This window comes from Sinocyclocheilus grahami, unplaced genomic scaffold (genome assembly GCF_001515645.1).
Source record: "Sinocyclocheilus grahami isolate Dianchi unplaced genomic scaffold, SAMN03320097.WGS_v1.1 scaffold165.1, whole genome shotgun sequence".
Classification (NCBI taxonomy): domain Eukaryota; kingdom Metazoa; phylum Chordata; class Actinopteri; order Cypriniformes; family Cyprinidae; genus Sinocyclocheilus; species Sinocyclocheilus grahami.
In genome coordinates this window covers 870492-885642 of record NW_015505344.1, presented here as the reverse complement: position 1 = coordinate 885642, position 15151 = coordinate 870492, and the positions used below count along the sequence as shown (strand labels likewise).

General features: G+C 33.5%; 1 protein-coding gene across 1 annotated transcript in view; it reads right to left on the bottom strand.

The window, feature by feature from the left end:
• The window catches only part of LOC107593150 (guanine nucleotide exchange factor DBS-like), a 54935-nt gene extending 40495 nt beyond the window's left edge, over positions 1-14440 (bottom strand). The window contains exons 1-4 of the mRNA XM_016282757.1: positions 14111-14440; positions 6141-6224; positions 1633-1747; positions 1380-1470 (exon numbers count right to left, since the gene is read on the bottom strand). Coding sequence (XP_016138243.1) covers positions 1380-1470; positions 1633-1747; positions 6141-6224; positions 14111-14276 — 456 coding nt within the window. The 5' untranslated portion in view covers positions 14277-14440. The remainder of the gene's footprint in view (positions 1-1379; positions 1471-1632; positions 1748-6140; positions 6225-14110) is intronic.
• Positions 14441-15151: the final 711 nt, after the last annotated feature.

Here is a 15151-nt window from a genome sequence, read left to right as displayed (position 1 = left end):
GCAGGACACAGGAAAAACCAGGGCTTAAGTAGAACAAAACGAGGAAAACCTGGCATCAACGAACATAATCAACAAGGGAAAAACTGGGTAATAGGGAGCAAAACACAAGACAGACAGTCCAGGGGTGTGACAACTATATTTATAAAGATATCATATAATATTTATAAAGGTATAATATATCATGTATATAATATACAAGTAAAAAAATAGCCCACTTTTCCAAGTAGTAAATAAAAAAGAGATTATAGAAGTACATTTACTGTAAGTAGATATTTTTGGTGCTGTTTTTTTTTTTTTGCAATTTTAATTGTTTGTGAAATTTACTAGCCATTTCTGAATGAAAATGGTTTCAACACCTGTTTTTTTTCCCAGAATATTTATATTACATTTAAAAATAAACTAAAATTGTTTAAAATGGAACATGTGAAATAAAACAGGTAACCCCCTCTGATAATAATAATAATTATTATTATTATTATTGTTGTTGTTGTTATTACAATTTTAATTGTTTGTGAAATTTACTAGCCATTTCTGAATGAAAATGGTTTCAACACCTGTTTTTTTTCCCAGAATATTTATATTACATTTAAAAATAAACTAAAATTGTTTAAAATGGAACATGTGAAATAAAACAGGTAACCCCCTCTGATAATAATAATAATAATTATTATTATTATTATTATTGTTGTTGTTATTAAATATGTTATTCAAAATATTATTTTATTTTATTAAATTGCAAAACTTAAATCACTAAATAAATAAATATTACTAATATTACAATAACACTTTTGTTAAATAACACTTACTGTAAAATCAAATTAAAAAACTGTAAAAAAACAAATGTAAAAAAATAAAAAGTCAAATAAAAATGAGCATTTAAAATTGTAATACATATAAAAGTAAAGTATTTTAAAATTAATAATAAAGCTCAAGTGCTGCTGCCATTGAAGCAAATGAGGACATAAAAATACTAAGACAGTTTAAAATGGAACATGTGAAATAAAACAGGTAACCCCCTCTGATAATAATAATAATTATTATTATTATTATTGTTGTTGTTGTTATTAAATATGTTATTCAAAATATTATTTTATTTTATTAAATTGCAAAACTTAAATCACTAAATAAATAAATATTACTAATATTACAATAACACTTTTGTTAAATAACACTTACTGTAAAATCCATACACACATACATACATAAAATTAGAAAAATATCAATTGAAAAATATAACGTCATTTAATAGTCCAACTGGACCTAGCTTGTTCAACTTGATTTCAATTGATAGGCCTATCGATTGTACATCTTGTTCTTTTTGCTTGTATCTATAAATGTCATGTTAACTTCATAAAGCTTCAGCAAGAGCCTATACGAACCGCTATCCGTGCCAGAGAAGTGATTGCTGAGTTCCATTTGTCCTTCCTGCGGTCCAGGATGATGATGAAGCCAATGCTAGCAGCATCCATGCTGGACAGATGAAGGACAGAAACAGACAGGTCAGGCATTAAAACCAAAACCATCAGACAGAAATCAAGCAGAAAACGGCTTGTTCTTGCAGCTGCTTTCACTACACATTTTGAAGCTCATTACCAATGGCAATAAGCCTTAGAAAAATAAATGAGGTTTCACCTTGGTATGCTGGTCAGGTATTTGACAACATTAACAAAATCCTCATCAGACACTTCATTAAATCCTGAGAACTCTGGGAAGGTGATGATGGGAGATCCATCTTTTCCTCTTCCTCCTGCAAAAATGTTAGTGAGTATGATTTTTTTTTACATGTTAAATGGCACTCTGGCAATTGTATTTATATATTTATATTTGCTAATTTATTATATTTCTAAAAGTATAATATATTTACATTAAAATATATATATAAACATTCTCAAATAAAAGAGGAGCCCTGCATGACTATGTTCACAGACTGTTTTTTTTTTTGCAGTTTGGTTTAATGGTGTCATGACCAGCACACAGTTTCTATGCACCATTTACACCTCAACAGAAACTACCCGCACTGAGTGAGCATGCATGCAGCAGAAACCAGGTGTGAGGCTGTGAGAGCATTCTGACCTACATAGTTTTTTTTTTTTTAACTAGGCCATTACCTATAAAAACCCTCTTACATGTCTTGCTTCTGACATTATCCTTAAAATGATTCTCAAGTATTCATCACACCATTTTTACTTTTATTTGACCTAAGATATTTAAATGTATATGCATTTCATTTAGGAAAATAAGAACCACCTCCTTTCAACCACAAGAGGGCAACAGTGGAATCAGAGATATCCATTGAGTTCTGACACATTCCTAAATAATCTGATTAACACACTATTTAAAAAAAACTGACAAAAACCCAAATAAATTTTGACTGGTTACAAGCTTTTTTACATACTATATAAATCTGATACATTTTCACGCTCACATATTCTGTGTTATGAAGCTTCCCCTAATTGGGGAAGTCATGGCCTAATGGTTAGAGTCGGACTCGTAACCCAAAGGTTGCGGGGGTTTGAGTCTCGTATCGGCAGGGATTGTAGGTGGGGGGAGTGAATGTACAGTGCTCTCTCCCACCTTCAATACCACGACTGAGTTGCCCTTGAGCAAGGCACCGAACCCCCAACTGCTCCCCGGGCGCCGCAGCATAAATGGCTGCCCACTGCTCCGGGTGTGTGTTCACAGTGTGTGTGTGTTCACAGTGTGTGTGTGCACTTTGGATGGGTTAAATGCAGAGCACTAATTCCAAGTATGGGTCACCATACTTGGCCACATGTCATGTCACTTCACATGTCACGTCACTTTACTCTGCAGTTTCAATATGACTTGAGTCGTATACTTGTAAGCTACATTTTAATTTGACTTAATACAGTTTAATATGGTAGGGACAATGAAATATTTTACATTTTTGTCACATTTTCATCAACAATTGTGTTTGAGACAGTATAGTTCACACAGTTTAACGTCTTTAAATAATGACATATCTTTAGAATTCCTCTGATAACCGATAACAGCGTCATTTTTAAATAATTCATATCATTTTAGCAAACTGTTCTCTAGTCTGAATATGTAATCGCCTCTTTAACAGGGATTCTTCTTGTGCATTGTGCTCATTCCTGAGGGAAATTTGAAGAAAGATGTGTTTGTTTGCAGTAATGAGGCAGATCACTCAAAGGTCACATGTTCATCCATTTTTAGACTTTAGAAGCCACAACGCTTCACTGGGTGATGTATAGGTGATTCTTTTAATAGTCTCCAACTATAGACATAAAGAAGTGCATGCTTCTTTTCCATTTATATTTACCATACGCAAATCAAACCACAACCCCCCCAGTCCACATCCAGTGACTTATTTGGAACTACAACTTCACTGGAAAATTTTCACCCGCCTTGTGGTCAAATGATTTCACTTGATTATTATGACTAATAGCATGACTCACATCTGTAGCACATTTTTTTTCTTTCTTTTGATCTAATAATGCCATATCTAGCAACATACACACATATAATACCACATAGCAACATACTAAAAACTGCTCTGAACACCATAAAATGAAACCCTGTCAACCATCAACAACACCTAAGCTCTGGGACTTTTGCAAAGCAAGAACAGAAAATCTTCACAAAATGTAAAAATCTCAGAGGTAAAAACAACATATCATAATTTATTTATATAATATTTATATTATTATATATTTATACTATGTTACATTTATATTTATATGTACTTAAAAATTAAAATAAATAAAAAGTAATAAAATAAAAAATATTTATAGCAATTTTACATTATTACATTTATATATTGAATTTCTATATTTCACGTGTGTGTGTGTGTGTATATATATATATATATATACACACACACACACACAGACACTGCCGTTTAAAAGTTTCGGATCAGTAATTTTTTTAAAGAATTTAAAGAAATAAATACTTTCATTCAGCAAGGATGTGTTAAATTGATAAAAAGTGATAGTAAAGACATTGTTAGAAAAGTTTTCTGTTTTGAATAGGCTGTTCTTTTTAACTTTTTACTTATCAAAGAATCCTGAATCACAGATTAAAAAAAGAAATAGCACAACTGTTTCCAACATTGATAATAAATCAGCATATTGATAATAAATCAGAATGATTTTTGAAGGATCATGTGACACTGAAGACTAGATGGCTGACGAATAATTGCTGATGAAAATTAAGCTTTGCATCACAGGAATAATTTATATTTTAAAGTATTATAAAATGTTAAACTGTTGTTTTAAATTTTAATAATATTTATATATTTATAATATAATTATAATATTTATATTTTTAATAATATTTCACAAAATATGGATGTTTTTTTGATGAGCAATATATACATAATATATATTATATAATTATATATGTAATGTAATAATTTATTGTCAAATTACAAAAAAATCCATATCTATCTATCTATCTATCTATCTATCTATCTATCTATCTATGTCTTGCTTGATCAGACAGGTTTATTGTTTGGTGCGTCGCTTCTGACTTTCTTATTCGCTAGTGAACGAGACACATTTGAAGTCTATTCTATTAAATCTCTGATGGCCCAACTGGTGCAGTTTTGATGGCTGGTGCAGGTGTCTCGGCAGATGAGGAGGCAGGCCAGGCCTCAGGAGATCTGACTGGGGTGGGAAGGAATGGAAAAGCTCTCCAAGGAGCAGCGAGTCTGTAGTTACAAGGTCCCTCCCACTTACATCAGTTCAGCGTGTGCGTTTTTCCACCCTGTTTTCAGAGAGCTCTGTGTGCGCTGAAAGCGGTAAACACTGCTGTTTTATTGGCTAATATTAATTGTTTTGTACAGTTAACATTGCTTCAGTACCATTTGGCAACTTAATGACAAAGGATGGTTAAAATGAATAATAAATAGAGTCAAATTCACTTTATATATGTTGCAAACAGTAGTCACCAGCTTGAGCAGTTGCCTGATTGTTTCATTTTCATCTGAGACATAGAAAGCAGGGCTGTGGCGTAGCCTAGTGGTTAAAGACCTGAGCTGGCAAACAAAGAAGTTTAAGAAAAAAAACTGTAAGTGTTAAATGAAATAAATTGGCTGGTAATTTAATGAGAAACTATAAAATAATAAATGGTTTCATTAAATCAAACTATAAGAATAAGTCTGATCTTGCCGACTTAATGCAATGCAAGCAAATTAAATAAAAGACTCACAATCTACAAACGAAAAACTTTTACTTCATTGGTCACATGTACCATCAAAGATTTATCTAGCATCATCCATGTGGCGACGAATATGTTAGAGATTTCTGGAAGCCACTAAAATGTATTGTCACGATGTAGCAATATTAAAATGATAGCTTACAAGGATTTTTTTAATGCTAATAAGCGACAAATAGCTGGTATCAACATCCCATACTATTATGTATAAATTAAACACTAAAAATGAATCATAACATCATAATGTACAGTATGGAAATGGATATTCATTTAGAGATTTGTGTCAAGTGTTATTAAATTAATTTTAGAAATGATTAAATTATTGTATAATTTAATATTAATATTTAATAAATATTTGAATTATTTTATAATTTAATTAATACAATATTATAATTATTAAATTAAATAAAAAATGCGCTTGCACAGTTAAATATCCAAAATCGACCAATACCAATAAACTGAAAAATATATAATGTTGTCAGATAATCAACATGGAATCGATATATTGTGCATTATGAAGATTTTTTTGGGGGGGTCTTTTCACTCAAGTAACAGAGACTGGCTCATCGTGAATAAAAATGATCATGGCCTGTAAGAAACATTTATGGCTGGAATATTCTCTCATTTCTCCCGTCAGTGTAACTATCATGGGATCACGGGAAAATGAAAGTCTGTTTTCTCTGACTGTAAGCGCTAATGAGCATCAGAGGAAATGGGAGGGCTGGGAATTGTACGACAGTACTGACATGAGTGGATGTGATTTGCACGTGCATCAACATCAATTAAGCGCCGTCTCAGAAACCAGACCCACAAACGAGAAAGGGTCAAAGTTCAAAGTCACCACCAACAGCTATAGAGAAGGAAAGTAGATAGCGTTTTTTTTTTTAAAACAACACGCCTTTTTATCCCAACCTAAAGAGCAAACAGACATTTCCATTTCTCACCTGAAAGAAGCGCAAACTGCCTGTGAAGTTCTTCGATTATGTCGACAGCCAGTAACGGCCTGATCTCCTGCTGCATAATCTCATCTGTGAGGAAAGAGAAGAAAGCACAGGAGCATTAGAAATCACAGCGACATGCATATAATTTGCAAAAATCACATTCGGGATATCGGTAAGTCACAAAGTGCATCAGTGGCCCGACCCCTCAGACTGACCGTCTGTACAGCTGCTTCCTTAGAGATGACCTTTAGCCATCAACACTGCCTCTGGTTTGTATCCGCTCCTTCAAACAAGCCATTCTTTTATGCCCTTGGCTTTACAAAAGAGCGCTCGAGTGCTTCTATTCTCTACTGATCTACTGAGGGTCACCCTAAAGCCCGATGAAGTCTGTAGACGAACAAAAGTTCCTCTGTACACGTACACAAAAGACTGCATTACCACTGACTTCTCTTTATCAGACCCTGTTAAGTCTTGTGAGGAAACTTGCTGTTTTTCAGGGGAAATTTTGGGGATGTATTCAGGATGTGCTGGTGTAAGTCTGAAGCCGATTAGCTGAAGTTAATATAGTCACAATGTTTGACAGGCAGCGTGCCGTAAACCGCAGAACAACAGAAATGAGTACTTTTTTATTTTCAAGCGCTCACACATCCTTGTCGAGTGTGTCCTACAGGAAGAACAATGTGCGTCAAGGAGCATGTGAAAACCAGATGTTATCAGCTGGCTGTGGAGTCGCAACCATTGACATCTACAATAAGAAGCCAAAGACGTCCCCAGAGGAAAGTCACCGTGACCGGATCATACAGGACCACTCCTACCGACAGAAAAATCAAACACTGAAAACATACTGTGCTGAAATCTACTTACATAGAAAAAGGCAACATATATTTTTAAAACATTGGCAAAATAAAAAAACATGTGCACATTCATGCAGGGGGATCATACATTCCAGTTTGATCTTACAATTTCTTTTTGTGTGTGTGAAAACAATATACACTATTGTTCAATATACACTATCATTCAAAAACTTGGGGTCAGTATTTTTTTTTCTTTTTTTAATACTATTAATACTTTTATTCAGCAAGTATGTGTTAAATTGATAAAAAAGTGATAGTAAAGACTAAAATTAAACCTGTCTGTTCAAGCAAGATAGACAGACAGATAGACAGATAGATGGATGATATGGATTTTTTTGTGATTTGTTTATTTTTATTACTTTAAAAAATTATATTTTGAATAAATGCTGTTCCTTTAAATTTGTTATTCATCAAAGAATCCTGAAAAAGTATCATAGGTTTCCAACACTGATAATAAATCAGCATATTATAATGATTTCTGAAGGATCATGTGACACTTAAGACTGGAGTAATTTCCGATTTGCATCACAAGAATAAATTATATTTTAAAGTATATTTAAATAGAAATCCATTATTTGTATAACCATTAAATTGTAATAATATTTCACAATATTACTGTTTTTTAGTGTTGTATTTTTGATCAAATAAATGCCTTGATGAGCATAAGAGATGTCTTTAAAAAAATACTTAGTTACTAATTATTTTACTACTACTACTACTACTACTATTACTAATTTACTACTAATTGTTTTTACACTTAACTAATTGTTTTAGTTTTATCAAATTTAAAATAAAATAGATTTGAACAAAAAATGTTTCCAAAGCCAACTGAAACTAAAAATATCTTTATAGTGGTTTTATCATTGCCTCTCAAATTCTAACAAGTGTTATTCAAATTAACTAAAATTATCTTTTTGAATAAAATATACAGATAAACAAAATAAAATTGCATATAATAAACCAATTTCTTCACTTTAAGAACGTTTACTTGTGTGAGATATGATATGAATTACTGTACACTTGGAAAAAAAATCAGCTTTTTACCAAGGGTAAAATTAAAGTTCAAGTTTATTTGTGTAGCGCTTTTAATGATACAAATCGTTGCAAAGCAACTTTACAGCAAATTAAGTTTCTACAATATTTAGTTGTAGCTTATCAGTGGTGAATGTCAGTTATGGCAGAAATGTACGGAAGAATCAATTAAAGACATAATGTCATTGGCCTTAGTAAGAACAAAGACGTCTGATCTAACACCACATCATAATTGTTTTTTTATTAAGCATTAAATTCCCTATGTAGAAGCAGGTTTTCTGTAGCAGGGCAGATGATGGTCAGCATGCCAAGAGATTAAACCCCAAAGCAAACCTGCTGTTAGTTACGGACTTAAGCATCAGCTCCAGGCATGACGAAGCAGATATCGTCCTCTTTTGGAAGACCAAACAAAGTAGTTTCGCCCTTCACTACGAAGCACACAGCGCCTTTATGACATGGTGGCGGCAACAACAATACTACAGCGAGAATAAAAGTTACGCCTTCTTTCTTTGCATGAACATTTGGGCGGCGTTATGCAAATCTTCCCACATAGTGAAGTAGGTATGTGGGGGCGTGTTAGAACGAGCTTAACTTTTATAAAGAATATCTCTTTGGATTTGAGACTTTAGTCTTTGCAACTTTACAGATCTTCTTTATGCACCAAGAGCTTGTAACACTCCAAAGAGAAAGGAAAAATTTAAATCGCAGCATATGACCCCTTTAAACCACTTCATCCAGAGATTCCCACCATTAATCACATCTCTTCAGTTGCATTGAATGCAGCTGCATAACAAATGGAGAGAGGTTGATATTTGTGGAAAGACTCTTTATTGTCTCCACTCACTTTTTCCAGCTGCACAACTCTGTTTTAAAAGAATTTCCTCCATGGAGAACTGAGAGAACCTACCAGCTTCTAGCAAAAAGTCTCCAGTGAGCATCTGGATGGGGGGGGGGAGGTGGTATAGATGAAAAGGAAGTTTTGAGTAAGATGTATTTCATGCGGCAAAGCTTTAAAAAAAGAAAAAAAAGTAATGTTCTGAAGTCCAGCTGGACTGACCCTGAACAGCCTGAGAGAACAACTAAGTTTATGTACTAAGCAGAAGCATTTCCCCAAACATTAGTGTTTTCAGCTAAGGCATTGTATGGCCTTTCTGCGCCTTTCCTTCCCATCGTGCACCAGTTTACAAAACTGCAATGCTCAACGGAGAACTGAATCCCACATATTTTGGTCTATATGGTCACATAAAGAGCAGGACACACCTACATTTCTGTAAAGTCATTGTTTCAATAGGGTACACTGTGCACGTTTATAAGAAGCATTATGTTGATTGTTCAGGCCTGTTGTTGAGGCTTGATACCCAATCAGAGTATCTGGTTACCAAGGGATGATGAATGTGACTTCATCCTATCTGTCTGGGTAATTACAGAGCTCGTTAATCACTCAGCCCATTAGCAAGAGTTCAACAGTCAGATGATCAAGTGTCAATCACCTGTGCCATCCCCACCACAATACTTGCTTTTGTCCCAGCATGGGTCAGGATGTCAGAATAAATATGTTAAACTCACTTACAATTGCAATTGCTAAGCACACTAACTTGCACACTTTGTTCAACACTGATTGCATTCACATGCAGTGGGGACACTGTGACCAAAATTAGCTGAGAGGCATGAGAGGAGCGAGGGAGCCTGAGGGTGGAGATCTGAAAAAAGCCTTCTGTTAGTGTCCAAAAGGCCATACAGCATAAGACAGGTGAGAAAAAATAGTAACAAAGCCAACAAGACCTGATTGTATTCTGATGGGTCAATGACATGATGCTCATTGTTTATCCAGATTAATATATTTTGAAAAACAAATCATACATACAACGACTTGAGAGCATGCTTTTATAAGCATTTTAATTTCTGAATTTAAACACATTTTAAATGTAAAAAATTAATGTATTTCTAAATAACAAAATAATAACATGAAATGAAATGATTAATTTAATTAATTTTGATACAACAACAAATTTGATCCAATTGTTCTTCTAAGTAATAGATAGATAGATAGATAGACAGATAGATAGATAGATAGATAGATAGATAGATAGATAGATAGATAGATAGATAGAATTTTAAATCCCAATACACAAAAATGTTGCAGTTTATATTTTGCCATAATCTTATTATAATGTTTATGTATGCGTGTATACTGGGTGTATGTTTTTTTTTTTGAGAAATACCATGTGGTGTGACTCCCCCCAAAAATGTAATGACATTTTAATGACATTCATGATATAAAAAAAAAAAAAAAAACTTGTACACTGAAAAATATTTGTAATTATTATTAAATCATACATGCATACAATTACTTGAGTACATGCTTAATTTCTGAATTGAAATACATTTTAAATACAAAAAATGTAATGTATTTCTAAATATTATATAAATCCTGATTTTGTGTGTGGTTTTACCAAGAAAATATTTTGTAATTATTATTATTATTTTTTTTAATAATTAAGATACACTTACATGTATTTAAGGTGTAAGGAATTAATATTTACTTGGAATTACTATTTACGATGGTTAAACAACATGACATTGTTACATCAAGTCTTTTTTTAGTCATTAAATGACTATAAATGCTATAAAATGTTTTTTACCCAAAACTATTTGAAATATACACCAATATTAAGAGTATATTTGAAAGAATGTGACATGTCTTTATGACATTTTTAGGCTGACAAATATCTGTGCCACTATTAAAACACTGCCCTGTGGACAGTCTTAAAGGTCATTGACCTTGACACCTCTTGCTCCAGGGCCACTGGTATGGAAAGCACCCTTATGTACTAACTAAGTGAAGCCAACTGTAATGGATTCAATCATCAGCTGCTGGAAGAAAAACCACAGCTCAGCTCTCAGTGGTTTCATCTTCCTTTTTCTGAAGCATACCAATGGTTTCATTTGGGGTCAATGCATCAAGGGTTGCAGTCAAACAGCGGACACTGCTGCATATCATGTAAACAAATCCAGTTTGGAACTCGATCACGAGCCGTAGGGGGTCTCAAAGTGGTTCTGAACACCTACAGTGCATACTCTGAGAAACTTCTACCTGCTCTTCCGTGACACACTGAGCGACTATAACAGAATCGACACAAGAGCTTCACTTCACAGCCTGTCTGAATCCCAATGGCAGACGTTTAAGGGGTGTCCACAGGACATCCAGTCCACTGTCCCACTCTGCTTCCCTTTGATCTTTATAAATTAGTACTGCTGTATGACAAAGGAATCTCAAGACAAGGCTGAACGATTGAGTCTCAGGCAGCAAAATAAAATAATCATAAAATCAAAGCCCTGTGAGCTTAATAATGTCAATGGTTGCAGTAAAGCTTTATCAAAGGCTCTGCTGTTCACAAATGGGATCTCAATATTTTATGGCAGGCAAGACCCACAATCTATCATATTTCCCCCAAAGAAATCACTGAAAGTAGCGGGAAAAGTCCCAGAGCTCCCAACACTCACACATACACCCACACACAAACATTTACATTCCTCTAGGCATCTATTTCAAAGCAATACAGCTTGGACAATGCATGTGCCTTGATGCTGCCTATACTGGGGAAAAAAAGGAAAACAATCCTCATTTAAATTATTTTGTAATATTTTTTGTTTTAAAACAAAAGTTCACTCAATAACAAAAAAACGATATGTGTGTGTGTGTATATATATATATATATATATATATAATTTTATTATATAAAATCATAATTTCCTCGTCATTCTGTACAAGTTTATTACTTCAGTAAAACACAAGAAATATTTTGAAGAAATTTTTACCCTTGTGTGTCCTTATAGGGACAGATTTGTCTTTTTTATTTATTTTTAATTTATTTGATTTATTTTTTTATCATTTTGGCTGGTTTAAGAACAGCATAAATTTTGCCAAAAAATGTGAATTTTCTCATTGGAATTTTATTATTTCACCGTCATTTCCTTTCATGAATCTATTTTACACTAGATACAAAACAAAAGTTACATAGTGTCTCCACCGAAACCCATTCAAACTGCAATATTTAATCCTAATGCCATTTCAGCATAAATTCATGCATTTTTGTTAATATGCTTTCATTCTGTTGGCAGATTGTTTACTATTTTTAAATTTTTTTAATTATTTTACACCCCATGAAACATTTTCACTTTTTCCCATTTTCTGCTTATGCAAAACAGTGGCATTATGTAAACAAACTGGCATTTAAAGGGTCAAAATTCTGGAAATAATTATAAATCAATCAATCAATCAATGTCAGTGAAAGCAGAAAAAATATCAATATATAATATTTTATGTTTTTTGACAGACAATTTTGTCCTCTGTTTATCTTTATCAAAATTGATGCCCAAAGGTTGTCTAAAGAACACTGGCCTTCATTGACTTTCATTATATGGACAAAAAAAACAAAAAACACTGAGACATTTTTCAGAAAATTTTCTTTTGTGCAGCATAGATGAACGAATGTCATACAGGTTTGCAAAACCTTAAGTAAATAACAATCACATTTTAATTTTTGGGTGAACTACTAAATAAAATCATAATGTGAGCTGTTTGAAGTTCACACAAAACTGAGCATTCCAAAACAAAATTCCAGCATACAGTATCTAAATCCCTCTCGATCCACATCCCTACGGAAAAGGAAGCTGCCACACATGAATACAAATCAGAATGTCAGACAGGATCCTGTATCTGGCCAGAACAACAAAAACTCCCTTAAAATGATTAATATCATAGACCCTGTCACCTGGAACAACGCAGGACACGCAACAAACAAGCCATTATAAAGTGAGAGAGTGTTTGGACTGTAAGTGTAGAGGCGTTTTTCTGCAAACAGAAAGTACTCCGAATCATTTTGTATTGGAATGAATGATGAAAACAGCTTTGAGTAAGCCAGCTGGCCTAATTCAGAACTTTTTGTGTAAAAACAACCACTACGCACAGGATTCACATCCTTTACACAGCTGTGTGAAGCTACGTCTGACCCAGTCTGGACAGGTGCGTTTGATTACGCTGGCATGCTTTAAAGGGGCTCTCGATGGAGACTTTGAGGACACTGGCCTCTGAACTAATCGCATATGTGTGTGGATTTAGTCTAAAAATGTTTCCAGAAGGGGAAGGTATCATAATGTATTAGTATAAAATATATGTGCGTGTGTGTGTGTGTGTTATGTTTTCTTTTACTTTGTTATGGTTCATAATAATCAAAATAATATAATCATAATGTGTTCAACACAATTCATATAAATAAAAATAAACATTTCTACGTCTGACCCAGTCTGGACAGGTGCGTTTGATTACGCTGGCATGCTTTAAAGGGGCTCTCGAGGGAGACTTTGAGGACACTGGCCTCTGAACTAATCGCATATGTGTGTGGATTTAGTCTAAAAATGTTTCCAGAAGGGAAAGGTATCATAATGTATTAGTATAAAATATATGTGTGTGTGTGTGTGTGTGTGTGTGTTATGTTTTCTTTTACTTTGTTATGGTTCATAATAATCAAAATAATATAATCATAATGTGTTCAACACAATTCATATAAATAATATATATATATATATATATATATATATATATACAGTATATATATATATATATATATATATATATAAAATAAAAACATACATAAATATATTTTTTCTTTGACTTTGTGCTATCAGCTCGTTGTCTTCTTTCATGTCTGATAGAAACTGAGTCTGACTACTGACCTCCACTTTTAAGCTCAAAGAGGTTCATGCACACAAACAAAGCTGAATATGCAAAACAATTAAAAAAACATGAAATATCAAACTTGCTCTGGCATTTCTGTTTTCACAAGCAAATTAGCCACAATGATGAATGAAGCAGCCAATCTGACCCAGCCATTTAAATCCTCTTTAAGAGCATCTGACACAGTTAACACCGCAGCTCACACACACACACACACACACACACACACACTAAAGCATCACACGTCTCTAGATCTCACTGCAATAACGCTGAAGTATGTTTTAGCTATAGTTGCATCAGAAGCAAACCAGAGTGAAAGAGGAAGGTGAGGATGTATGAGGAAGACATACTTCTCCTCGATGCTAATTCGGTTTCCAGACACATTCCCAGCAAACGATGATAGGACTCCATTTCTCCAGCGGAGATGCGGACCAAGGAAAAGGATGCCCCCCTTGAGTGCCGCCCACATACCGAGCAGTGGGACGGGACGGTCTGATAGCACCGGGAACCTTCCATACTGCAGCACAAACCCACAATACCCCAACTTGCCTCACTACGGCTCACTGGATGAAGGTCACAGAACAGTAAGGACAGATCAGAGTAAGTGGACAGAAGCCTTGCTGTCTCTGGATTAAGAGAACTATTCTAGTTCACTTCTCCTGTGGTTTTTATCTTTACACACACACACACACACACACACACACACACCTCCACCTGAGAGCACCGTCTCTCCCTCAGAGCTGTGAGTACACAACATCCTAACACACACTCACCTATCTAAACCAGAACATACTATACATTTCTGCAGTGTACCTTATCTATCCCTAATAGGTGCATATTAGTACCTTAGATTAGGTATATGTACAAAGTAGTCCGTTTAAGTGTAAGCCCGAGTGATAAGCTGTTGTGTCCCTAAATGTAATTTTTTTTTTTTTGGAGAGTGTATTGTAGTCATTTTATTTATTTATTTAATTTATATATTATATTTTTTGAATTAAAATATATATGAAATTAATACAAAATAAATATTTAACATATTTTAAAAATATTTATTACCGTAATATTTAGCAGATATCTGGGCAATGTTATATGATATATAGCTATGTAATTAATTAATTAAAAACTTCATATTCAACACATTCTCAATGAATTGTAAATCGTAATCAACTTTCACAATGTCAAAATTCTTAAGACAAAAGTCAAAGTCTGACTCAAATTTTGACTATCTATCTTAAAATCTCATTTTAGATTAAAGGTAAAAAGTTAAAGTTGAGCTTTATGATACAAGATTTGATTTTGAAGCAAATATCACTTGCTAGTAAAATAAATTGCTATTTACAACTTATTTACAAATTTGAAAAATATTTTTCACAGTGCATGCTATGTTTTTT